We start from the raw sequence: 26,908 nt of genomic DNA on the forward strand, positions 1-26,908 counted from the left end.
ACAAGGTATTCTTGCATTTTTCTTTTTCTTAGGGGTAATTGTTCAATATTTTGGTGTTAACTGTAGTTTTGTTCACAGGTATTCTTTATAAGAGTGAAGAAGGTTCCTTCTATTCCTAGCTTGAGTTTCTATCTTGAATGGTTTTGAATTTTGTCCATTTTTAAAATTTATTTTTAGCATAGTGAGCATACAATTTTCCTCCTTTATTCTATTATCAAATATGTTAACTGGTAAATGTTAAGCCAGTCTTGCATTTGGGGGATAAACCTCACTGGGCCATTATACTTACCTTTTTATATATTTAAAAAAAAAACTTATTTGAAATGCACAGTTACAGAGAGAGAGAGAGAGAGAGAGAGAGAGAGAGGGAGGGAGAGAAAGCTTCCATATGCTGGTTCACTTCCCAAATGGCTGCAACAACCAGGACTGGGCCAGGCTGAAGCCAGGAGCCAGGAGCTTCCTCTAGGTCTCTGCAGGGGCCCAAGGACTTAAGCTGTCCTCTGCTGCTTTCCCAGGTGCATTAGCAGGGAGCTGGATTGGAAATGGAGCAGCCAGGTCTCAAACCAGGGCCCATAGGGGATGCCAGCACTACAGGAGGCAGCTTCACCTGCTGTGCCACAACTCTGCCCGCCCCCTTACATATTATGACTCTGTAAATATCTTGTTAAAGATTTCATGACTATATTCAGATATTATTTTCTTGGCTATGACTTTGGTAGATTTTAGCATCAGGGTATGCTTCAGAAAATGAAAAGCATCTCTCATCCTCTTTATTTTTAAAAAAGAGATTTTTTTATAAAATTGTAGATCAAAGTTTCAACCTGGTGTTATATGCTCTTATATTAAAGAACTTGAATTTTAATTTCATCTTCATTTTTAAAGTATATTTAGATTGACTTGTCATCTGTTGTCTTCTGTCTTGCCTCATGAGAGTTCAGTTTTTTTTTTTTTTTTCAAGATTTATTTATTTATTTGAAAGTAAGAGAGAGGGAGAGACAGAGAGATCTTCCATCTGCTGGGTCACTCCCCAGGTGCCCTCAACAGGCAGGGCTGGGTCAGGCCTAAGCCAGGAGCCAGGTACTCCATCCACATCTGCCATGTGGGTGGCAGGAGCCCAAGCACTTGGGTCATCTTCTGCTGCCTCCCCAGGCACATAAGCAGGGAGCTGGATCCAGAGCGGAGCTGCTGGGGCCTGAACTGTTGTTCCGATACGGGATGTGGTTGTTGCAAGCAGTGGCTTACCCCACTGCACCACAATGCTAGCCCCCAGCTGTCACTCTTATCACTTTACTCATGCATGAAGTTTTCTCTGACTAATCTTATGGTTTTTCCATTCCTTTGGTCTTAAGCAATTTTTCTATGATGTGCCTGAGTGTGGTTTTTTTTTAAATCTATCTGCTTGATATTCATTGAGCTCTAGAGTATGTAGAAGATATTTTGTATATCAAGTGCAGAAACATTTCAGCCATTGTACCTTCGTGTATTTCATATCACGTTCTCTTTAACTTCTAGGATCCCAGTTGCATGTAGGTTAGATTGCCCTTACAATTCCACAGAGCACTGGGGTTCTGCTTGCTTTATTTTCTTTGCCCGCTTTGGTATGACTTCTACTGGTTTGTTTTTAAAAGTGCCGGTCTTACTTCTTCAATGTTTATTTTGCTGTTTAAGCCATCCATGAATTTTTATCTCAAATATTCCATCTTTCAGTTCTAGATTTTTCCTTTTAGAGGCCACATTTATATCACGAAATATGTCATTATAACCCATTCTATCTATTGTCTTATCTTAAACATTCTTGAACCTGTTTATAATAGTTGTTTTAATATCCTTATTGGTTAATTCCGATAACTAATCATTTACAAGTCTGCTTTTATTGATTGCATTTTCTCCAAATTTTGCCTCACATTTTCCTGCTGCTTTGTGGGTTTCTAACTGTTTATTACACTCCAGAGATCACATATAACAGTTTTTATTTTGTTTTGTTTATGTCCCTGCTTTGGGGGGTTGGTGGCTGGGGTAAGGGGCTGATTGTGAAGACTCCTGGCAGAGTCAAGTGAAAGACAGAGTGCATTGTGTTCAGCCCACAGCCGTCCCGTGCTGCCTCTCTGATCCCAGCAGCAGCTGAGACCAGGAGGTGGGGGAGGGGGGTGCTGGCTGCAGCCTCAGACACCTCTGACTCCACCTCAAGTTCAGGTGCAGCACAGCCCACACACCCAAGCGTTACAAGGATGTACAAGACAATATGTGGTTCTCTGGCTTTCTGGCACCCGTGAACATCTGCCTTTATAGCACAACTCTGGATTGGGGTTAGGAGTTGTTGTGCCATTTGGTGTGTGTCTACTCCAGTTCTTTCCAGTCCCGGTACATATGGTCCTTTTCCTCAGCACTCCAGAGTCTGTCCATCTCTGGTGGTCTCACACGCCCATCCACCTGCACCCCAAGCAGAACTCTATCTTCCACGTAGAAACTTGCGTGGCTTTGGCTTCCCTCTAAAGAGCTTGTTTCTACCTGAAATTGCTGCATTCATAGTCCCTTATGTTTAATGCTTCCCAGTACTTCCATACAATGTGTGGTTTCTATTTTGTCCAGATTCCTCTGCTTATTACCCGGTGAGCACAGTTCTCTTGAATCCTTCTACATCTGAACAGAAGTAGAAACCCTCCCAAGTTGCTTTTGGAATCATTTAGATCTAGGAAGTTAGAACTCCCAGGACCCTGGATGAAAAAGTCCTCCACAATAACTCTGGTCTCTCCCTATAAACAGTTGGCTCTCCGAGGCCATGAGTTCCACATGCATCGATCCAACTTACTGCATGCTGAAGATGTTCAGAAAAAATAAACCGTGTCTGTACTGAATATATACAGACTATTTTTCTTGTCATTCTTGCCTACTAATAATATTTAACAACTATTTACACAGAATTTATGTTGCATTAGGCATTAGGAGTCATCTCGAGATGATTCAGTGTATATGAGAGGATGTGCATAGGTTATTTGCAAATACTATGCCAGCATGGATATTGAGGGACAGCCATATTTAGTTCTTGTATTTTATGGGGCTCTTCTCTATATATAATATTTATTTTATTTGAAAGTCAGAGTTAGAGAGAGAGAGAGAGAGAGAGAGAGTCTTCCATCTGCTGGTTCACTCACCAGATGGCCACAATGGCCAGAGATGGACCAGGCCAAAATCGGGAGCCAGGAACTTCATCCAGGTCTCCCACATGGGTAGCAGGGGCCCAAGCACTTGAGCCATCTTTCGCTGCTTTTCTTGGGAGGGAATTGGATCAGAAGTGGAGCAACTGGGACACGAACTGATGCCCATAAGGGATGCCAACATTGCAGGTGGTAGCTTTACCTGCCATGCCACAAAGCAAGCTCCAAGGGCTCCATCTCTTAAAATTTTTTTGATTGAAAATTATGCCTCTGGAGGTTCACACTGTAGCACAGTGGGTTAACGCCCTGGCCTGAAGCGCCAGTATCCCATATGGGCGCCGGTTCGAGACCCGGCTACTCCACTTCCAATCCAGCTCTCTGCTATGGCCTGGAAAAGCAGTAGAAGATGGCCCAAGTCTTTGGGCCCCTGCACCCACATGGGAGACCCAGAAGAAGCTCCTGGCTCCTGGCTTCAGATTGGCGCAGTTCCAGCTGCTGCGGCCAATTGGGGAGTGAACCAGCAGATGGAAGATCTCTCTTTCTCTCTCTCTCTCTCCTCTCTGCCTTTTTTCTCTCTGTGTAACTCTGACTTTCAAATAAATAAATAAATATTTTAAAAAAAGAAAGAAAAAGAAAATGATGCCTCTGGTGGGGGCTGATGCTGTGGCACAGTGAGTTAAGCTGCCTCTCGCAATGCTGGCATCCCATACTGGAATGCCGGTTGGCTTCCTGGCTGCTCTGCTTAGCTCCCAATCCTGCATCTGGGACAGCAACGGTTGGGCCCCTGCTGCCCATGCGGGAGGCCAGGATGGAGTTCCGGGCTCCTGGCTTCAGCATGGCTCAGGCCTGGCCATTTGGAGAGTGAACCAGCAGATGGAAGCTCTCTCTCTCTCTCTGTCACTCTACCTTTCAAATAAATAAATCTTTTCTCAAAATCTCTAGGAAACTGGGGAAAAATATTATTCCTTCTGGGTATGTTCACATTTCATTGAGCCTGTACTTATCAGGCTAAACTGTCAGATGACTAAAATGCCATATTCTTTCGTAGGAAAAGGTGTGAAGCTAATAGTAACTCTTTATATTAACCACCTAATTGAATATTCTTTCTTGTTTCATGTAAATGTTCTTGCAGAAAATGCTACCAAGAGCGGCATTGTGGTTACTTTAATTCCATTGCCAAAACTTTTATATGGTTTCCTGTAGTCTAAAAGGGAAGCTCTATGCACTTGTCTTCTTTTTAAACCTCTCCTCTTATGAATCAGTCGCAGAATGAATCAAGGGCAGGAGTGTGCGTGCAGTGGGTAGAGCTGATGTTTCAGCAGCAGCAGTCTCGTTTTAGGCAATGATGATGAAGCATACGGTCGAGTTGCAGAGAACTTGACTGGAGAACAGGTGCACACAAGGTTTAGAGATACTCACCCTGGGGCCAGAGCCACTTGGTCCCGCCCTCTTAGACATAAGGATGGCTTCATGGATTGGAAATGGCAACAGCAGGGTTCAAAGCCCCATTTCCTGAAGTGGGTGTTTTTAGTCATACTTAGCAAATAGTTGAATTGTGTACTCTTTGGCTGAAAACAAAAATTGCCACAGGACGAACCCTCCCTCCAATTCAGCTCTCTAGTAGGCTAAGTAAGGGGGACGCTGCTGCTCCCCGGTGAGGCTGGCAATTTTTCTGCTGAAACATGTCAGATTACACTAAATAGTTCTTATCAGCTGAAGAAGTCATCAACATAAACTATCATTACATTGATTCAGAGGAAAAGCTGGAGTTCGGGGTACTGAATAGAGCTGTGGGATTTTGTTTTGTGCCGTGAGACTGTATGGTGCAACCTCGGACCAGCCTGCAAAGGCCCTGCCTGAGCCCGAGGCCTGAGTGGTGTTCAGTGGGGACAGGAATGGGGCTCTTTTCCCAGGGGCTGTTGGGTAAGGAGACGGAACCACAGCACACATTGTGAGGCTATGCCTCTCGCCTGTGCGCCACGTTTGTTTTTCTTTACAGTGACTGCTAATCAGGCACTAGGGGTTAAGGTGGCAAATTAACCATCCCAGACCTCCCACCCTGCTTAGGGAATGTTTGTTTACAGGATGAGTGATTCTGCTCCAGAATCAGTGGGAGATAAATCAGACCAAGGCCTCTGCGTGGTCAGTGAGTTTGGAAGTGTTTACAAGAATTAGCAAGAGCTGTAGGTTAACGCCTCGATTGTGGCCATTGTTATTGGTCATGAGTTAGCAGTCACCAGCCTACTGCTTTTGAAAAATATTTCTGCTTATTATTATTTTTTTGAGAAGTGGGGAGAGACAGCAGGAGCAGGGGTTGGGGGTGGAGAGAGGTCCCATCTGCTGGTTTGCTCTCCAAATGCACACAATGGTCTTTACTGGGGCTTAATCCAGAAGACAGGAACTCAGTCCAGGTCCCCCATGCGAGTGTCAGAGACCCAGTTACTTACACCACCACCACTGCCACCAGGGTCCGCACTAGAAGGAAGCTGTTGGGAGCCGAGCCAGGCATCAAAGCCAGTGCTCCGGCGTGGGGTGTGGTCACCTAACGCCCAGGCTAACCCCAGTGCTGCAGGCCGCTCTTTTGAAGGCAGTGGAATTGTGTTTGATGACAGGGTGATGGGCTGCAGAGGAGCACAGGGGGCTGCTCGGCCAGTGCTGAAGGGTCTCCCCACTTCCTGAGGGATACCCTGCACATGGTAAATGCCCCCTGCCCCACACAGGGAAAGAACCCACCGTGTTTGGAAGACTGTCTGAATGAGCACATTTTCTGGAGAGCTGGAACCTCGTCCTTCTGCGGGAGAAGCTCCCAGATCTTGAAGCTGACTCTTTCACATCAGAGCAGTTGGCTCTGAACCCAATGTGCTTGGCACCTGCCTGCGGTGGCCACATCACACAGGGCCCCTGGCTCCTGCAGCTGCCCTGGTCCCCTTGGGGAATCTGAGCCAGCACTGCCAGGCAGCCCCGTGCCCTCCACACTGGGCGTGCACAGAATGTTGATTCTGACTTGGGGAGAGCTTCGCGCTCTCATCGAGGAAGCATTTCCTCAGCCATCATCCCACATCCTCTAGGGACTGGACCAGTGAGGCACTGGGGCCAAGATGGAGGCAGAAGGGTAGACCAGACTGTTGATGCAAAGAATCTCAGAATAAAACCCCAGTTCTGAGTACATGACTTGGAGCGAGGTGTGACATTCTTTAAGCCTTGGTCTCATCTACGAAATGGAGCAAGGGCTGGTGGAGTTGTTCTGAGTACTGAATGAGACAGTAGGCATCATTGCCTCCTCAATAGCCTAGCACACAGTAGGTGTGCAGCAAATGCTGAAGCAGCACAGAGCTGCTGGGTAACCTGGGTTACCCAGGTCAAGTGTCGTACGTTGCTTCACAAAACTGCTGGGGATGCAGCCAGGTGGTTCCTCTGTGCCCCGGAGCCTTTACATGCTTGGCCATCTGGGATGGGCTATGGAAAACATGACCCTCCCTGGCACAGATGGGTCCTTGGCAAGGCTGGGGTAACAACCTATGACAAATTGCGTGGGGCCTGGGGTCGGACAAGACAAGCATGCACTAACATGAGGGAGAGCAAAGGTGGGCAGGGGAGCCAGAGGCACCTGCCAGAAGGCCAGTGCTACATGATAGCAGGAGCAAAAATTGCCATGGGACGAACCCTTCCTCCAGTTCGACTCTCTAGTTAGGCTAAGTAAGGGGGACACTGCTGCTCCCTGGCAAAAATGGTAAAACCTCATTCTACCAATGACTCTTACCTTGTTCCCATATCCTAGCTTTTAGATTAAAAAATACCACTTGATTCATTGTTTTAAGTTGCCTTTTCTTTAAAAACTTTTCTCAATAGTCAGTGAATCTAAAATCAAGTCGACTAAAAAAGAATGGACAAGAAATGACATTAAACGCCACTCCTATCTAACCATCTTTTAGAAAGAAAGAGTTGGCTGCATTGAGTTTCCTTTTGAAAATGATGTATAACTGATGCCTTTTAGCAAGTTTATTTGTTGTTTGGTTGTGGTAAGGTCAAAAGTTTCCATTTCTGTGCATTTAAGCAAGGATGATTGACATCAAGGTTGTGGGTAGGCAACCTGGGCAGGTCTCTGGCTCGTCTTAGGTAGGCTCGAGCCTGGGGCTCAGAAATCACGCCACTCTAGACTTCTGCTCGGCAAGTGGTCTTGGTGTTACAGGAGGGCAAAGATGGGAGTTGCAAAGATGCTTAAGGCCTAAATGCTGGAATTCACAGTGACACCTTCTCCACATTTTATTGGCAAAGCAAGTTGCAAGCCAGCTCAGACGCAAGGGATGGAGAAAAAGACTCTAGCACAGTGCCCAAGCAAGACAGGGGCTAATCAAGACACATTCCTAGTTGGGTAAGGGGCTTGACACAGAGACCAGCATGAGGTCATGTGGCACCAGCAGCAGGAGAGGTGAGGCACAAGGAAAGAGGCAGCGAAACCTTTTGCACAGAGTGTGACAAAAGTTGGTTGAGGGGCCGGTGTTGTGGTGCACCAGGTTAAACTGCCACCTGTGATGCCAGGATCCTATATTGGAGTGCCAGTTCAAGTCCTGGCCACTGTAATCCCAGTCCCACTCCCTGCTACTACTTCTGGGAAAGCAGTGGAGATTGGCTCAAGCACTTGGGCCCCTGTCACCTACCTGGGAGACCCACATGAAGTCCCCAGCTCCTGGCTTCAGCCTGGCCCAGACCTGGCTGTTGCAGCCATTTGGGAGAGTGAACCAGCAGATGGAAGATCTTTCTCTTCTGTCACTCCCCACCCCCTGACCCCCTCATTCTGCTTTTTTTTGTTGTTGTTGTTTTCAAGTTGGTTGAGTTTCGTAATGCAAACTCAACAGGGGAAAATCACCTTGAATAATCATATGACAATTCGTGGACCGGGTAGGGGCTGTGTAACCTCTCATGGTTTTGAACTATGTGGTTAAAGACACTGAGAGTTGACAGATTAGTCAGGGATTTGTCAAGAGCATTAATTACAAACTTTGACATCTTGGCCTGTGAAAGTTCATCTTAGTGCATCTTGCAAATATGATCAAAGTCTTTTCAGTACTGATTTGATGGTGCTTAACCACAGCGTGTGGAGAATGAAGTTTGCATTAGACATTACTGGTGTAATAGAGCACGTTTTCACGGAGGAGTGGGGTTGGGCCTGTACCATTCATGCTGTCCCCCACTTGGCTCCCATTCCTCCACCAGCTTTTGGGGGCCCTGCCTTTTTTGGTGTTCTCTGAACACCTGAAATGGCATTCTGTCCCACTGTCAAAGAAACCGTGGTCTTCACCCTAGTGAGGGCCAGGTGAGGATAAGGTGGGCTCATGTGATATTTTTAAACCAAGACAACATGGGTGCTCACTGAGATTCCAGGGGTGACAAGAGTTTACAACTGCAAACTTGAAACATAGAGGCCCACAGTGCTGGCCTTTGTTTAATTTTAGAAAAAGGATTATTTTTGGCAGCTTTCTTTTTTTCTGGGAATAAAATAAAATGTGCTGGCACCTAAACTATGGAAATGAAAATAAACACGCACCCAGGGCAGCTTGTCCAAGGTACCGGCCCGCATCTTCCTCTCCCCTCGGCCAGTGATTTCTGTCTGAACAGCTGGGGCTATCCGCGGAGCTTTCAAGTTAAGGACAAGGTGATCACCCGCAGCCTCCGGTGGACAGCGCTCGAGGGTGCCAGCCCAATGTCGGCCCGCCGACCCACCGTGCCAAGCGCCAGGGCTGTGGCCAGCCATGTGTCAGAGGGCGCTAGCGTGGGCCGGCGGGCCGGGTGTCCACAAGTTCACCTGCTCTGAGGCGCTTCCCGTTCAGTTGCGTCTGCGCACCAGAGGGTGGCACCCCAGGCACTGCAGAGGCGGCGAGCTGCGGAAGACAGGCGAAGGCGAAGGCGAAGGCGGCGGCGGCGGCGGCGGGCGGCGGGCGGCGGGCGGCGGGCGGGGGCGGGGAGGAGGAACGGAGCGCAGGGAAGAGGAACAACTGACGAATTCTGAGGCCTCCGTGTCCAGCTCCGCGGCCGACACGGAGGCACAGCCGCCGCCGCTCCAAATTTCGGGGTTCTGCAGGGCCAAGTGTCACGGAGTTGGGAATTTCTAACATGTAAAGGGGCTCCCGAGGGCCATTCACGACCGGTGGCTTCGACCCGCCTGGGTCCCGAGAAATCCGAAGAGAAACCAGTTTCTGAGGGCGCGGGGTGTGTGGGTCTTTGGGCCTGGTGGGAAAGCCGCCGGGCCCAGATCTCTCCGAGCGCTCCCAAGGTCTGATCCACGCCTTTGCGTCCTGTTTTCCAGTTGCTGGACCTGTGCAACTCCGTGAGAGACGACGCCCTCAGGGTGATCTCTGCTTTCAACATCCCAAGGACCAGCCTCCACGCACCCATCGCCGGGATCCCCAACCCGCGGGCCGCCTGGGCCTTCTATCCCGCCTGCCTGCAGCCGCTGGCCCGCGAAGGGCCGCCCTCCCCGCGGCCGGAGCAGCGAGCCAAGCTGTAACGGGCGTGGCGGGAGGCGCAGTGGCCCGCGCGCCGCTCGCGCCGCTGCCGCCCGGAGCTGGGGCAGAGGCCGGACCGGCACGCGCCGAGCCGTGCCCGCGGCGACCCGAGTCCCGCCGAAACTGGCGCCGCGCGTCGCTAGCCGCACAGTTAGTGCGGCGCCTTGCTCTCTCCCTGCAACCCCGCACCCCGCTAGACGGTCGCGGTGAGTTCCCCGCACAGGCGCGCCCCACGGTCGGGTGCCGCCAAAGGTGACTCAGATTTCTGGTGATTAAAAAAAAAAAAAAGTGGTGCTGGGTGAAAAAATAAAAAGCAAAACCTGAAAATCAAACACCCTTAGGCAAAAGCGGAAAAATAAAGGTTCCACCCGTTGTGCGCGCAGGCGAAGGCTCAGTTCGGCGGCCGAAGCTCTTTCAGAGAGGCAGATCCTGTTGGACTCGGTGAAGAAAGGCCGGGTAGAGGTAGGAGTGGGGGCCTGGGGCTGTGCGCCCGCCCCAGCAGGTCTCCGGGCCGGCGCTTTCGCGACCCTCGGAAGCTGTTATCTGCGTTTGGAAGGCGCACACCGACACAACCAAATAAAGCAAGCAGGCTCCCGCGGCTCGCCGAGAACCGGGAGGCGGGCCCCCGCGAGATGCCGCAGCAAACTGGTTTTGGAACTCCCACTCCCGTGGTCCGAGGCGCAGGCCATAGCTTTCCTATTCTAATCTCGTGTGCCCGACTGCATTCTTCTCTCGGCCCCAAGCCTTCTGCCCTCTCCCCTCCTTTAAGGTCCCGAGGCAGAGACAGAAGGGCTGCTGCGCTGCCTGCGTCCGCGAGGGCGACGTCCACGATCGGTGACTCAGCGCCCACCGACCCTTCCGTGCGCTCGGGCGCTTTTTCCGGAGGTGCGCTCCACGCGGCGGGGAACGCGGGACCCGGTCTCGGGGTAGCGCTCCAGACAGGAGCGCGCAGCCCGGTGCTCTCTCCCCGAAGCCTGTGCGCTTTGAAGCGCTCACCGGGTCCCTGGCGCGGCGCCCCGGGGGCGCTGGAGCTGTACAGGCGCGGACACTGAGCCAAGGGGCGCTCTGCTGCGTGGTTCTTTTCTGGGCCCTTGACTGTCGCCCAGCCCCGTTGAACGCTCGGGGCAGCGGCTTGCGCGGCCAAGGCTGCGGTGCTTGCACCCGGGGGCGACGCGGGGCCGCCAAGGCGCGGAGAGTTGGTCCGATCGTCGAAGGCAGACGGGCTAAGACTGGGCCTCCGAGTCCACTCTGCGCTGTCCACGCCCACGTCCTTGCCCTCTTGCAGCGAAACTCCCGGGCGGGGCCCGGCGCGCCTCCTCCCGCTTCTCCCGGAACCCGCGGCCTCCTTCACCTCGAAGGAGACTTTAACCTGGGGCTGTGCTGTGTCACGCTGACGCTCGATCTGCTTAGGAACGTCACCATCGACCCAGGCGGCCGGGCGGCAGGACGCCGCCTCCCCATGCCAAGGCCCCTTCCCTCCCCGCGCTGGCCGGGTGCGGGGTCGGGCAGCCTCGGAATCGAGTTTCCCTGATCCGGCTGGGCTGCCCTCCCCGGCGCGAAGTTCCCTTTGCGATCCACCTCTCGCTCCTTCCCCATGGTCGCCTGGAGGCCTGGGGCTGGGGGTTCGCAGGTGCGCTAGGGGCCGGCAGGGGTCAGGCCACCGGCCGCGTGCCAGGGAGGCGGCGGTCCGCGGTGCGCCGCCGGGGGATGGCAGGGCGGGGCGCGGAGTTCGGTCTCCGCGGGACAAGGGGTCAGGGGCACGCGTGGAGGAGCGGCGGGAGAAGTCGCGCCTCCGCTCGGTTCTCCCAGCGTGGTCCAGACATCGCCGTCAGCCTTCCCTCCTCCAGGGATTCCCGCTCGGCAAACCTCAGGGGTCTCCCCCGAGCTGCGGGTGTAGGCTTCTCCCGCACCTGGGGTCGGCGGCCCTCCTCGGTGTCTTTATTTTTTGTTCAAATGATTCATTTTCGAGTCCTTTTTTCATTTCCCTATTTTCATCCGCTCTGCGCACACTCGCATCCTGCCCCGCACCAGGGCTGCGGGGAAGACGCCTGCTGACTTCAGCCCCTGGCCCCTTCCCTCGACTCCCCCTCCCACCACGGGCTCGGGGTCTCTCGATGCCCACAGAGAGCGGGACAAAAGTTGGAGAGTTATTGCGGGGCCCGCGCCGAGCGCGGCTGCGGGGTGGGTGGGTAAGGGGATGTGCCGTCGGCTGCTCGGGGTTCCTTGGCGCCCGCAGAGCTCAGAGCCACGGTATCCAGCCCCGCGTCCGCGAGTTCTTCAGGGCCACCCCAGCCCCGGCACCTGCCCCGGAGCCAGCCCCTCACAGCGTGCCCAGATAGTTCCGAGAGGCCGACCCCGGCCCGCGTCGGCGATGTCACCCTTCGGGGTGGGGGTTGGGCGCTCACACCGCCGCCCGCAGGGTAAACACGCCGGGGCGGGCGGCGCGCAAGGCTGCGAGCGCGCGCGGCGGGGCCCCCAGCGGGCCCTCCCCCGCCCTCACCTGTGGGAACCTGCACGCGCCGGCCGCCCGGGCGCCACGGGGGCGGGGCCTGCGCGCCCGCCGGCCGGGGGCGGGGTGTGGGGGCGGGGCCCGCGGTGATTGGGCGCGGGCGCGGGGCGGCGAGCCCGAGCTGGGCTTGCAAGGCCGCGCTGGTTTCACTTCGCTCGGCGCCGCCGCGGCATCTCCAGCTCGTCGGAGCGCTCCATCCAGCATTGCCGCTGCCGGATCCTCTTAGCCACCCTGCCAGCCTTGCCCCATTGCGGCCAACACCGCCTCGGACTGCCTGGCCCGTCCCGATCCCGTCGCCACCGCCTCGGCGCCCTTCCCCTGACCCACCTCCCCCCAATGTCTGACTCTGATTCTCGGACTGAGAAGCGCAAGGTAAAAATGCCTGAACCCCGGGCAGCGGGCCGGGAACGGATGGGAGACAGGCGCAGGGGCCCGAACGGCTCCACCCACCGCCCGCTTCCCGCGCACGTGCGGGCAGACGCGCGCGTCTCCGTCCCGCTTGTCGCCGAGCGGGAGGCGGCGTTGGTGCCCATCGTGTCCCCTCTCCGGCAACAGGAAGGGTCATCCGCGCAGGGGTTGCATGCCCTTGGCCGAAGTGTGGCTAGGGCCGGGGTCTGGTGCGCGACGGTGCAGTGTCGCGGACCCGGGTGGAGAGGCGCTGGCCTGGGCGCTGGGGTCCGCTCTGAGGTACCAGCCCCGCACGCGCAGCCGGGAGATCTCGCTGCCCGGCCGCGGGTCGCGGCCTGCGGTCGAGCGGCGCTCTGCTTTTCTGGAGCGCGCGGCCGGTTGCAGAGGGTTTGCGGAACTGTGGTGGCTACTTAACAGGATAGTGGGCTTTTCCTTTTACCTCTTCAAGCCGAGGAGTCGGAGCAGTTTCTGCGTTCGCCTTCTCGGACACGCCTGGGGGTGTCCCTGCTCGGTCTGTGGACGTGCTGCGGGTGGTGCCAAGCCGCACGATCCGCAGACAGCGAGAGCTCCAGGGCCTCCCCTTACAACCAGGGCCACGAGCCCCGGCTGGCAAAACCTGCCCGGTGCGCGGGGCCGGGCTGTCTTAGTTCGAGCGTGCCCAAGCGCACCCATAACCCATCTGCGGTGTCCGCTGGAGGCGCCGTGGGCTGCAGGCCGTGCCCCCGGGGGTGGGCGCTGCGGGCTGAGAACCTGCCCGTCGCGGAGGGTGGGGACATGGATGTGCGCGCTCTGATTTGGGGCTGGCCCGCTGCGCGCGGGAGAAAGGGGGAAAAAGTTGGAGAGAGCTGCCACCGCGGCCGGGGCGACCGCAGAGGTCTTCGTTCCGACCGGCCTGAACCTAGGGGCGAGTGGCTAAGGCACGGGGTGTGACGGCGGCCCTGCGGCTCCTGCTTTGTCTCCAGGTGACCGGCTGCCGGGGCGGCGGCGGGAGCTGTCGAGGCGCGCGCGGTGTCCGACCGGGCGCAGGGGAGGCCGGGGCAGCCGAGCCCCCCGGAGCCTCCGCCAGGGCTGTCGCCGCGGCTGGCGGAGAGGCGCTCGGAGGCGAGTTTGTCAACAATCGCCTCGCCTTTGGCGGCCTGACCCGTAGGCGCCGCCTCCGCCTCCGCTGCCGATTGGCTGCGGCGCCGAGCGATCGCGCTCGGGCCAATTGGGAGCGCGGGCACCCGGCGCCAGCGGCGCGGGGAGGTCGGTGGTGCCGGCGGCGGCGGGCGCAGTGCGCGAGGGGAGGAGCGGGAGGAGGCGGAGGATGTTCCCGGCGGCGGCGGCCGGGGCAGCGCGGGCTGGAGGCGCGGCGCGGGCTGGAGGCTCGGCGCGCGGAGCCCTCGGCCACCCGGGGGATCGCAGCAGCGGCGGCGGCGGCGGCAGCGGACGGGCGGGCAGGCGTGGGCTCTGCGCTGCCCAGGGGGCTGTGAGCCCGAGCGCCGGGCTTTGTCTCCAGCGCCGCCTTCGTGGTGACGGTCTGGGGGCGCCGGGTCGGCGAAGGGCGCGGGCCGGACGCCGCGGGGCCCGGGCGCGGACGCCACGCTCGGAAGGGAAGGGGCGGACGTGAGTTTTGCTTGCCTGCTTTGCACGGGGAGGGTCTCGGGCGCCTGGCGTGCGGAGCGAGCTGTGAACTTCTGCTGGAGGGGGCTGCCGGGGCAGGCTCCGGGGACGGTGGGGGGGTCGGGGGTTTGTCCGTTCGGAGGCGCGCGCCTCGCAGGAACGCCGCACCGTGCAGAAGTTCTTTCCGGTTCGGCGCGGCGCGCGGGCGGGGAGCGGGAACGCAGGGCGATCGGGGAACACCGCAGCCGGGCCGAGCCGCGCTCGGAGTTACAAACTCTATTGTGACGCACTTACTACGACTGCGGCCGCTGCCAAACCTTCCCCAGACTTGCTGCCCTCAGCATTTTCGGCGAACAATGGGGCCGGAGCGGGGAACGCGGCCAGCCGCCTGCAATCGCTGCATCTGCGCCTGGCCCTGGGCTGCAGCGCCGGCTGATCCCGGGAAATCAGAGCCCGCTGGGCAGCCCGCTGGGAGTTCGGGCTGGTGCGGGTCTGTCTAGCGCGAGGAGCACATGCCGGTACAGTGCAGCCGAGCCGCTGCTGTGTGTGCGCCTGAGCCCTGGACGCTGGGGCGCTATTTTGTTTGGGGCTGCGGAGTTGAGTTCCAACTGAGGTCATGGGGGCTTTTTCGTTCTGGGTGCATTTTTTTGCTCCTATCTAGGATTTCATTTTAAAGTGCTTGAACTTTTTTTTTTCTTTAAGATTTTATTTACTTATTTAAAAGGCAGAGTTACAGAGAGGCAGAGAGAGAGAGAGAGGTCTTCCATCTGCTGGTTCACTCCCCAGATGGCTGCAATCCGAAGCCTGGAGCCAGGAGCTTCCTCCCGGTCTCCCACGCAGGTGCAGGGGCCCAAGCACTTGGGCCGTCTTCTACTGCTTTCCCAGGCCATAGCAGAGAGCTGGATAAGAAGTGGAGCAGCCAGGACTGGAACTGGCAACCATATGGGATGTGGGTGCTACAGGGTGTGGCTTTAGCTGCTGTGCCACAGTGCTGCCCCCACCCCCAAGCGCTTGAACTTTTTAAGAACTTTTAATGAGTAGGTGAAAGTTGGCCAACTACGCGTTTTTGAGCTGAAAAATAAAACCTGAGCTTTATTTATTTATTTACTTATTTTATTCACAGAAAAAACGACCAAATGGCCAAGCAACCTTCCGATGTAAGTTCTGAGTGTGACAGAGAAGGTGGACAGTTGCAGCCTGCGGAGAGGCCGCCCCAGCTCAGGCCTGGGGCCCCCACCTCCCTGCAGTCGGAGCCGCAAGGTAATCCGGAAGGCGACCGCTGTGCGCACGGCAGCCCTCAGGGCCCGCTGGCCCCATCGGCCAGCCCTGGCCCTTTCGCTACCAGGTCCCCGCTCTTCATCTTTGTCCGAAGATCCTCCCTGCTGTCTCGATCGTCCAGTGGGTATTTCTCTTTTGACACAGACAGGAGCCCGGCACCCATGAGCTGTGACAAATCAACACAAACCCCAAGTCCTCCTTGCCAGGCCTTCAACCACTATCTCAGTGCAATGGGTAAGCAAAGCCTGGGTAAGACGAAGCCAGCATACGGGTGTCTGCATAGCTGTGTGTGTGGCGTCCACGTTACGTGTATTTTACTTTTCCTGAAAGGTAGAGGTTTTCCATCAGCTGGTTGCTTCCCCAGATGCCCACCACGGCCTGGACTGGACTGGGCCAGGCCAAAGCCAGGAGCCTGGAACTTGGCTCTGAGTCTCCCGCCTGGGTGGCAGGGACCGAGCTAGTTGAGCCATCACCCGCCGCCACCGAGGATGTGCGTTAGCAGGGTGCTGGAGTTGGAAGCGAAGCTGGGCCCTGCGCCCAGGTGCTCTGGTGTGAGATGCAGGCATCCTGGGTGGTGGTCACTTCTGCACCGAGCGCCCACCAGGTGTAGTAGCATTTAACCCTTGTAGGATCCTTCCACCGGTTTGTTTTGTGTTTTGATGGGAATGGAGACTATGGCAAATGAAATGTCAAACCTACACTGTTTTTCCCCCCACATTAAGTTTGGTGGCGGCGATGAGCTGAGGTTCAAATATCAGCATTTGGGATGAAAGTTCTGAGTGTGCTTCCTCCACTAAGCTAAAGCCCGTAGCCTTGGCATGCTCTTCAGCCGCCAGGCTTACCCTGTGAGTGCTGGTCCACTTCCCAGGTAGCTGGGCGGTTACAGGAAATAGCTGAAGGTGTGGAGAAGCGGGCGCACGGGTGAATCATTTTCCAGAGTGACGTTAACCAAGTGAACTGTTCATCTAAGCAGAAGCAGCACGGAGCCATGAAGATGATTGTTTTTGGCTCAAGTGCCGCTCTGGGCTTACAGCGGAGCGGGGGTGTGGACTGGTGCTCCGGAGGTTAGGTTGTAGGCTTTTGTTTCAGGGACTAAAGGTGGTTTTAGGGTCGGCACTGGGAGTGGCCAGTGCGAATACCCAGCAAGGCCCGCAGTAGAGCCAGTGAGGCAGCCGGAGCTGGTAGAGGTTGTGGCAAGTTGGCGAGCTCGTGCGCCTTCTGTGTTAGGGCAGAGGGGCGGGCGGTCTCAGGTCTTCCGGTCATCCGGGAATGCTGACTTTGATGCCAGATAGGCTGCCATTGAAGCAAACTATGCTCAGGTGAGAAGCACTTGCAGCCCTGACCTTGGGCGTGCTGGCTGTGACTTTGAACGGTGGTAACCAGGGGAGGAGAGAGTCTCAGGGGTCCGTCCTGATGGGCAGGGTTTATATGTCCATCAGTGGCCACCAGAACCACATTTACTCTCCATCCAGGTTCGCCTGCCCTGTGTAAACAAACTAGAAGCGAGCGAGCAGTATAGTCCAGGACAGAGCCTGCTAGAATCTGAATCACACTTATCGTGCCGGAGGCTAAGCAGAGTCAAGTTCACAGACCAGAGCCCTGAATTCTGGAACGCAGTGACCCATTTTGGGCTTGGGAGCAGGAGTTGACCCTGTCTTCAGAACCTTCGGGGCGGGGGGGGCTTGGAGGAGGCAGGTACATGCCCGTGCTACAGAGCCTTTGGACACAGCCTCAGGAGGGTGTGTCACCTGTCAGAGGTTGGCAGCCATGGCAGAAATGGCAGTCGCTGCACGTGTTGGCTGGACATCTCCTTCTTGATGTGGCAGGCACTTCCAAAAAGGAGCTAGGGGCTGTTGCCACTGTTACCTTAATTAGGCCACTGCTGAGCTCCGATCAGCCTTCAGAGTTCTCGGTGCTCACAGCCGTCTCTAGTCTACGTGTGAGCCTCTCTGCAGCACACTTTAAATTATATGTATGTCTCATTCAAAGACAAACCTCCCTTCCTCTGGTACCCTGCTCAGATGCCCGCAATGACCAGGGCTGGACCGAGGCCAGAGCCAGGAGCCAGGAGCCAGGACCAAAGTCCAGGTCTACCATGTGGCTGGTAGGAACTCAGTTACTTCAACCATCACTGCTGCCTCCCAGATCTGCAGTAGCAGGAAGCTTGTGTCAGGAGCCGAGTACTGAACCCAGGCAATCAGATGGGAGACAGGTGCATCTTAGCCACTGGTGTAAGCGCGTGCTCCCAGCTGGGGGCATTCTTGCAGACTGAGTGAGCTGGTAGAGGTCCATGGATGTATGCCTGTTGTGAGCGCTCTGGAAGCTGTTGTAGTTCTACACCGAATGCCTGCACAACAGTCTCTGCTTGTGGCTACTTTGTGCGTGGAAATTGCTTCTCCTTCCTTGTCAAAGGTTAGCTGTTGAGATCATGCACTGGTCTTTTTCTTTTATTTGAAAGGCTTGGAGACAGACAGCTCCTGTCCCCGGTTCATCTCCTAAATGCCTGGAATTGTTAGGACGAGGCCATGCTGGAGCTGGGAACTCAGTCCAGATCTCCGGTGTGGGTGGCAGGGACCCAGCACCTGTGCCATCACCTGTTGCCTCCCAGGGTGTTGAATCAATGTGCCAACCTCCCACCCCGCATGGACTTCGCAATGTAAAGACGGGCACGAGTGTGTTTTTGTGTGACGAATGCTACTGAACAGGCTAGTTGTAAGGGAAACACCTGCTGGAGATGACAAGCTTTTAAGATCACTGTCTTCAGTGGGTCTCGAGATGGTGTTTTGTAGTACTAACCACGTTCGTGATAACTGGTGTGATACTGCGTAGGATTAGGTGATAAGTTATAAGGAGTTTGCTTGATTAACATACCAAGGTCTGTTTTCAGTATGAGGTTCTCAGGAGCTTTGTTTGGGAAGAGGATGTATGGGCGGGCTGAGGATTACTGTGGAGGAGAGGACTTAGGTGGACTTGTGAGTTTATTAAAGCCGAGACTAAACTTGGCGGTTTTGTGCTCTGTAACTAACTTTTCCCCTGGTCATTCTTACCCTCTTAGCTCAGTGCCTAAAGCCCATTTATGCTGGGTTGATAAGTGGTTTCTCTTATCTTTTCGGCCTTGTTCAGTTTTCCTTGCTCACCCGTATCCATTAAGATTTTCAATGCAGCTTTTGATAATTTATTGCAAGATCCATTTTTGACAAAGGAGTCTTTATGGCTGGTGAGAGGCCAGCAGGACCCGGGTGCGAGGTTAGAGAGGGGTTCTCCGTAGCCAGGGGCTCCTTCCGGCACAAAGTCGTTTTCTGCTCAGCAGCTCGGGGTGGAGAACAGCGAGTTCTTGCATCTTTGTTCTGAGAAAGCCCTGTCTGGGCCGCGTAGCAGGTAGGTGCCGGGTGGCAGTGGCCTGTCTTCCCCTGTGGGTCTCGTTTTTCTGCAGATACGTGGGAAGGCTAGTGTGTTTGCAGGCAGACAGACCCACTTGCAGTTTCCCTAAACCTTTCCCTCAGTTTCAGTCTCTCTACACTCTGGGAGGATTAACTTGACAAATGATCTCTTAAGTGAACCTGAATATTCTTATGAAAATCACCCACACGTGCTGGCTTGCCGAGTGCTTTTCTGGTGAGTGTTTTTCCACCGTGTGTGTGTGTAAAGCAAGCGTGTTAAATCCTCTGCATATTCTTATCCCGAAGTGTAGTCACTGTGTCTGGAAATAAGAATTGAGAAAGGCCAGGCTGTGGATGGTGCTGGCTAATAGTAACTCCCCACATGTCACGTTTGCAGTGTCTTTTACTTCTTATTAAAAAAAAAAAAAGATTTATTTATTTGACAGTCAAAGGGAGAGACAGACAGAGACATCTTCCATCTGCTAGTTCACTCCCCAGATGGCTACAGAGGCCACGGCTGGGCCAGGCCAAAGGCAGGAGCTTCATCTGAGTCTGCCACCTAGGTGCAGGGGTCGGTCCAAGCACTTGGAGCCATCCTCTGCTGCCTTTCCCAGGTGCATTAGCAGGGAGCTGGATTGGAAGTGGAACAGTCAGGACGATGCCCATATGGGGTGCTGGTGTTGGAAGTGGCGGCTTTACCCATCGCACCATAGCGCCAGCTCCTGTTAGTGTCTTAAACCAACTTGCTCCCTGGCACAGCAGAATTCGTGGATAGACGTTAGTAACATTCCGTGCTGCTCAGCGGCCTATGGAGCCTGGGTCCCTCCTTTAGACCCTGGGTACCTTATGGGAGGCTTAAGGTCCGGCAGGATCTCGGCAGCACCGGATGAACAGGAGAGGCCCAGGGACTGGTGGAGGGCCATGGGGCTCTGCCTCTTAGCCTTTGCACAGAGCAGTTTTCAGTTGAGAGCAAAGGAGATGCCAAAACAGATCTGCCCCCTGCCCCACTCCTCGGTATTTTGAATCACCAGCATCCAGTGTAAGGCGTGTCAGGTATGGATGGCAGGAGAGGTCCAGCTCAGTGCGCAGGGCAGCCGTGTGAGTGCTGAGCCCTCCAAGTGGGGCCAGTCCCAGTTGAGCGTGCTCTCTACATCAGTACACACGGGATTTTAGAGATGTAGTCTATTAAAAGAAAATGTAAAACATCATTGTCACATGGATCCCATGTTGAAATGCTAGTCCTTTAAATTTATGGATTAAATAGAATGCAGATTATTTTTTAAATTGTGGTTTAAAAAAATGCCATGTAAAACTCCTGGTCTCACCCGTTTATTTCAAAGTGTGTATGTGGCTCAGGAGTGTTCGGCACACTCACGTCACCGCCATCCGTGTCCAGAAGCAGATTTCATGTTGTAAAACTGCAGCTGCCCACCTGTTAAGCAGCCAGCCCCGGGGCCCCCTCCCCACAGCCCTTGGCAACCTGTGTGCTGTTGACTACTGTAGTACCTTCTGTAGGCAGAAGCACGCAGTCTCCGCGCGTCCACGGCCGGCTTGTTTTTCTTAGTATTGTGTCCTCGGGCTCATCTGGCTTGTGGCGTGTGGCAGAAGTCCCTGCTCCCCAGGCTGAAGAGGAGCTGCCCGCTGCGTGCACACACCGCATCTGGTCTGTCCATTCATCCAGCGGTGTGTGGGGGTTGCTGTTTCTTGGCTGGACTGGTGCTGCTATGAACACGGTGAGCAAGCGCCTTCCAAGTCCTGCCTTGGATTCCTGTAGCTCTGTCCCCGGAAGTGGACTTGCCCGATCCTATGGTGATTCTGAAATCCCCGTGCAGTCTCCCCAGGCGGCGGTACCATTCTGCATTCCCACCAGGAACGCAGGCTGCGGGAGGTTCCAGTTGCTCCAGACCCTTGCCAACACATGCATTTCATGACTGTGTTTTCATGGTTAGCCATTCTCACGGATGTGAGTGACTCCTCGTTGTTTTCACTTGTATTTCTAGTAAGAGATAATGAACATCCTCTCCTTAAAAAAAAAAATCATTTATTTATGTATTTTTCTAAGAAGCAGAGAATTCCCTTCTGCTGGCTTACTCCCCAAATGCCTACAGTGGCCAAGCTTGGTCAAGACCAAAGCTGGGAGCTGAAAACTCCATTTTTTGGGTCCCCTATGGGGGTAGTGGGGACCCAAATACTTGTACCATCATCTCTGCCTCCCAAGTGTGCTGGCATCCAGAGCGGAGCCAGAACTCAAACCCAGGCGGTCCAGTGTGGAGTGCAGGCATCCCAGACAAGGTCTTCTCTATTAAAGGAAACACCCTCCCAAATATCTTTTCCTGTATGAGGGGGGTTCTTCCAAAAGTTCGTGGGAATGCATTTTATGGAAAAAAAAAAAATGCCTGGATTTCAAAGGTTTTGAGCACCAAGATAAACTTACCTGTTAATTCTGATTTCCATGTCCCTTCTAAGTGCCCTCATATTTGTTGGCCATTGAATAAAGCATTTTTAATACTGATCTTATCGGATTCTTTTTCCTCTTCTCAAGTGTGGCTGCAGGAATACATGTGCGATTAGGTCCTGGCGGGCGGGCTGGTCTTGCAGATGGCAGAGCCGGGGTGTGCAGTGGGGCCGTAGGCAGCGTCCAGACCTGACCTAACCCCTCAGGCGCATCATTTCCACGAACACGCTCCTTGGGTTGCTTTTGCTGACTTACAGTGCAAGCGGTGACCCTAATCTGTGAGCCTCTTGATCATTCCGTGAGCCTTGTGCCTCGCTCTGCTCTCCAGGCAGACGCCTCTTCATCCTCCCTGGTGTGTGTGAGCTTCGGGAAAGGGGAGTGGAGTGACCCAATTCCCTGGCCTGTGGTCAGAGCTGCCTGGGAGTCCCCTGGGGGACCCAGCACTGGCCTTCAGACCTCACCATCACTTGTTGGGACATAAGGAGAAATGAGGGCACTTTAAAGGGACAAGAGAAGAATGTCTTTAGTGTTCTCAACAGCGATTAGTCATTGATACTTGTCCAGTTTTAGAGAGATTGGCGTGCGTTGGTAAGGAGTGATCCCAAGAGGCCCTGGGTACCAGTGGTGGGGAAGGTCCAGCCTGCTGGCCCCGAAGCGCCTATCAAATCACAGTGGCCTGGCCCTGCCGAGACTCAAAATGCAATAAATCTGCAGCAGGCTAATTCCTGAGTTGATGCTCTCGAATGATGTTATAAATATCCAAATGGCCCTTGGCAGAAGAAAGGTCCTGCACCCCTGCTGTGTCCCCTTCACCCAGCGTCCCGCAGTGGCGCCACCAGTGAGCGGCTTGGGTAGGACCTGTGTGCTTTGCTCAGTCTGACATGCTCTCCGTCTTGTGTGTCTGAGTTTGCCCCTGTGTGGTTGCATCCAGTGGGGTAGGTCTGTGTGGCTGCCGCCACCGTCAAGGTGCAGACAAACTCCCTCACAAGGCACTTTCTAGAACCCATTTCTAGCCACGGCCACACCCCTCTCGTCCCCAGACCCCGATCTCACAGCTGCGCTTGGTTGTTCCCGGCCGTCGCTAGCTTTGGGTAATAGGCTTCATTTACTCAGCACAGTTCCTTTGGGACCCATTCGAGGTGTGTGTGTGTGTGTGTGTGTGTGTGTGTGTATATATATATGCCAGGCTTCCTTTTCTTCCTGGCTGAGTAGTATTCCCCAGAAGGGATGCACCACAGGTTGTGTGGCCAGGCAGTTGTCGCTGGACATCAGGTCACACGCTGTGTGTTGTCCGCTGGGCACAGCTGCTCACTGAGGGCCAGTGTTGTGGTTGAGGACAGGCGCGTGCCGGACGGGCAGTGAGCAGCTGCAGGGAAGCCCCGCGGAGGTCTTTGTGAGAACAGGGTTTTCCTTTCTCTGCGACAGATGCCCAGAAGTGCAAGTGCCAGGCCGTCCGGTTTCGCAGCTTGGGTGCGCCGTGCAGATCCCCGCCAGCCGCGCGGAGAGCTCCGCTTTCCTCACAGCCTCACCAGCGTCTGGCGTTCGCATGCTCTCTTACTGTAGTGTCCTGGCAGCTGTGTGGTCCTGTCTTACTGTAGCTGTAATTGGCATTCCCCTCATGGCACGCTCATTTGCATCCATGCGCGCCCTCACTGAAGGGGCTCTTCTTGTCTTTTGCTCCTTTCTAGTCGGATTTTTCTTTTTAATTTATTTCTATTTGAAAGGCAGACAGAGAACTTCCCTCCTCTGCTTCGCTCCCCAAACGCCCACGACAGCCAGGGCTGTGCCAGCCCAGAAGCCAGGAGTCCCCAGTCTCCATCCAGGCCTCCCACATGGGTGGCAGAGACCCAAGCACTTGAACCATCACCTGCCGCCTCCCAGGGTGCGCAGAAACAGGCAGCTGGATTGGAAGCAGAGGAGCCGGGACTCAAACCAGGCGCTCTGACGTGGCATGTGGATGTCCCAAACAGCGGCTTAACCGCGGCCCCAAGGCCTGCTCTTGAGTGTCCGGAGCTCCTTGGAAAGATTCCAGGCGTAGAATCTGTTGTCAGATATGTGATTCATAAATTTTTTTCCCCCAATCTGTTGCTTTTCATCCTCTTTATTCCTCATGGCTAAGAGGTTTCATTTTGACATGGTTCACAAACTAGAAGTTTTTAATGCTTTAACAAGCATGTGTAATTTGGTCCATTTATTTGCTTATTGAGAAGCAGAGAGAGGCAGATGGAGAGAGCACCCATCCAGCTAGTCCACACCCTAAATGCCCGCGGCAGCTGATAAGCCAGGCTGAAGCCATGAGCTGGGAACAGCCTGGGTCTCCTATGTGAGCGATGCAGGTGAATCACGTGAGCTTTCACCGCTGCCTTCCGTGGTCTACGTTATCAGCAAGCTGGAATCAGGACCAGAAGCAAGTATCAAACCCAGACACAATGATTCTGAGCCACAGGTGTCTAAGCCACTAGGGCAAAAGCCTGCGCCCAAAGCTTTTAATTCTCCTTAGGTCCGGTTCACCCATTTTTCCTTTTACGGTTCATGCTTTCAGTGTCGAGTCTATGAATGCTTCACCTCGTTCTGGGCCCCAAAGATTTTCTGCCAAAAGTTTGACAGTTTGACATTGTATGTTTGGGTTCGCGGTGCATGTGTAGGTTGTAAAGTTGAGGCCGGTACTCATCCTTTTTGACTGTGGATGCCAGTTATTCCAGCATCGTTTGTTGCAAATGCTCTCTCCCAGAGTTGCTCGTGTGCCCCTGTCAGTCACTTGGCACTCCTGAGGGTCTGTTGCTGAGTTTGTCGTGTGCCCTTGGCCTCCGGTTCCTCCGCTGTACCACACTGTCTTGATTAGTGGAGTTAGAACAGTGGGTAGATGATTCCCTAGGCTTTATTCTTTCTTTCCAAAATTTCCTCAGCCTAAGGCCTGTGCCTTTTCACAGACATTCTAGAATAAGCTTGTCTGTCCTGCGACACCGCTTGCCGAGGTTTTGATAGGCATTTCCTTAAACCTGGAGATCATCTGGGACGAGTCAATGACGTCTTCACCCTGCCGAGTTGCCATCCACGAGCAGGCGTGTTTCTCCGAGTAGGTAGGTCTGCTTTGGTTTCTTCGGTTAGAGTGTTCTCGTTTTCAACATGCGGATCTTCCGTTTGTCATTTTTGCTCTATACAAAGTACAGAAGGTTCCAACTTGTGATCTTTGAACTTTGCCAGGGTGCAAAAGTGGCTGTGTGTTCAGTGGCAACCACACTTGGAATCTGGGCTCCTGATGTTTTCCAGGGCTAGTATAAGGTGGTGCAGTCCTCTCGTGATGCCAGGCAGTGAAGCCGCAGCTCCCCGTCAGCCCTGCGAGCACCAGGGGAAGTGACGGGCACCCTACAGTGCACCGTCTTGCTCAGCTAGTGCGTCCTATAGGTTTAAGAGTACTCTGTGTTTTTTTTTACTTAATGTTTTTAGCTTCCTATGAGTTTATTGAGACATAACCCCATAGTAAGGCAAGGAACGTCTGTATTTTGTTTACTTTGGAGCAATTAAAAAATATTTATTTGAAGGCCGGCGCCACAGCTCACTAGGCTAATCCTCCGCCTGTGGCGCCGGCACCCCGGGTTCTAGTCCTGGTTGCTCCTCTTCCAGTCCTGCTCTCTACTGTGGCCCGGGAAGGCAGTGGAGGATGGCCCAGGTGCTTGGGCCCTGCACCTGCATGGGAGACCAGGAGGAAGCACCTGGCTCCTGGCTTCGGATTGGCGCAGTGCGCTGACCGCAACACGCCAGCTGTAGCAGCCACTTGGAGGGTGAACCAACAGAAAAAGGAAGACCTTTCTATCTGTCTCTCTCTCTCTCACTGTCTAACTCTGCCTGTCCAATATATATATATATATATATATATGTTATATATATATTATATATATAATTTGAAAGGCAAAGTGACAGAGTGGGAGAGAGGGAGAGAGAGAGAGAAGGAGAGAGGGATTGATTTTCCATCAGTTGCTTCACTCCTGAAATGGACAATAAGCCTAGAGCCAGGAACTCTATTTGGTAGGTATGGAGTAGGTAGCAGGGAGCCAAGTACTTGGGCCACCATCCACGGCCTTCTCAGGTGCATTAGCTGGGAGCTGGATTGGTAGCTGTTTATCCTATGGGATGCAGTTTAACCCACTACACCACAACACTGGCCCCATCTTGGTAGTATTGTATTGTTTTTTTAATATTTATTTATCCATTTGGAAGAGTTACAGGCAGAGAGAGAGAGAGAGAGAGATCTTCCATCTACTGGTTCACTCCCAAGATGGTCACAATGGCCGAGCCTGGGCCAGGCCAAAGCCAAGATCCAGGAGCTTCACCCAGTTGTCCCATGTGGGAGGCAGGGGCCCAAACACTTGGGCCCCATTCTGCTGCTTTTCCCCAGGCCATTAGGAAGAAGCTGGGTCAGGAGTGGAGCAGGCGGGACAAAAACTGGCGCCCATGTGAGTTGGCTAGTGTCGTAGGTAGCAGCATTACCTACTAAACCACAATCTGGCCTTGGTGCTATCATATTTTAAAATTTTAACTTGGGCTGTTGTATCTAGAAGTGCAGTGTGTGTGAGTGTGTGTGTGTGTGTGTGTGTGAGAGAGAGAGAGAGAGAGATTCATGTCTAATGCATCCTTACTGAATTCACTAATTCTAGAATTTTTTTTGATAAATTTCTCCAGAGATCTATGCAGTCATATAGTCTACATTTAGGGAGTTTTATTCCTTTGCTTTATTCCTATGTGCATTTTATGTCTTCTCCTTGCCCTGTTCCACTGGCTTGAACTTCCGATACTACGGTTGAATGGGAGTGGTACAAGCAGGCATCCGTGCCTATTGCTAATCTAGGGGCAAGGCCTCTGTTTTCAATCATAGATGGTGTGAACTGTAGGCATTTTGTGCGTGCCCTTTAAAAAGGGGAAGTTTTGCTTTGCTTCTAGATTGCTGAGAGTTTTTATCGTGAGTAGAGTGGGTGTTGGGTGTTAGATATTCATTCTGCCCCGACTGATAGGATGATACCATTCCGCTTATGTTAGCCCCTTGAACCTGAGGCTGCTGCAGTTAAATTGATCAGTCTAACCCCCGGGCCTGGATAATTCCTTCTTGGGCAGGTGCAATTCTTTGTCTGTGCTGCTAGAGGAGTGAATTAGCTGATACTTTGTTAAGAGTATCTGGACCTAAGTAGCTGTTTGCTTTAAAGAATGTCTGATTTCAGTTTTAACCTTAACAATTTCGTTCTATTTCCCAAAAGAGATAGTGCAAAATTGGTATTGATTGTTTAAATGTAGCATTCTCTAGTGAAACAGTCTAGGCTGAGAGAGTACACATAAAATTAGAAATTTAATTTTTTAGTTCTTGTAAGACTAGTTAGGTTGTTTATTTCATCTTCATTGAGTCTTGGTAGCTTGTGATTTTCAAAGAATTGATGCGTATCTTCTAAGCTGTTGGATTTATGGTATGAAAAGTATTTGTAATGTTGCCTTGCTTGCCTTTTAAACAGATGTAGGATCTGTTGTGATGACTCTGTTTCATTTCGGATATCGATAATTTGAGTCTTTTTTTCAATCTCTATCAGTCTCATCAGGTTTATGGATTTTTTAAACCAGCTTTAGGTCACAGT

At 53.6% G+C, this 26,908-nt stretch overlaps 2 protein-coding genes across 11 annotated transcripts in view; both read left to right on the plus strand.

The window, feature by feature from the left end:
- ACOXL (acyl-CoA oxidase like) overlaps positions 1-11,288 on the plus strand; it is a 371,290-nt gene extending 360,002 nt beyond the window's left edge. For all 4 annotated transcript variants that reach the window (XM_089326093.1, XM_089326094.1, XM_051836339.3 and 1 more), the window contains one exon: positions 9,460-11,288. In XM_089326093.1, the coding sequence (XP_089182219.1) occupies positions 9,460-9,660 (201 nt within the window). In that variant the 3' untranslated portion in view covers positions 9,661-11,288. The remainder of the gene's footprint in view (positions 1-9,459) is intronic.
- Positions 11,289-11,462: 174 nt separating this feature from the next.
- Positions 11,463-26,908, plus strand: part of BCL2L11 (BCL2 like 11) — a 49,871-nt gene continuing 34,425 nt past the window's right edge. Inside the window, exons 1-3 of one of the 7 annotated variants that reach the window (XM_051836352.3) lie at positions 13,840-14,180; positions 15,301-15,437; positions 15,600-15,689. In XM_051836352.3, the coding sequence (XP_051692312.3) occupies positions 13,882-14,180; positions 15,301-15,437; positions 15,600-15,689 (526 nt within the window). In that variant the 5' untranslated portion in view covers positions 13,840-13,881. The other 6 variants (XM_051836354.3, XM_070068802.2, XM_089326100.1 and 3 more) reach the window with 6 other exon arrangements.

The sequence above is a fragment of the Oryctolagus cuniculus genome, chromosome 2, assembly GCF_051225735.1.
Source record: "Oryctolagus cuniculus isolate XC-2025 breed Fujian yellow rabbit chromosome 2, ASM5122573v1, whole genome shotgun sequence".
Classification (NCBI taxonomy): Eukaryota; Metazoa; Chordata; class Mammalia; order Lagomorpha; family Leporidae; genus Oryctolagus; species Oryctolagus cuniculus.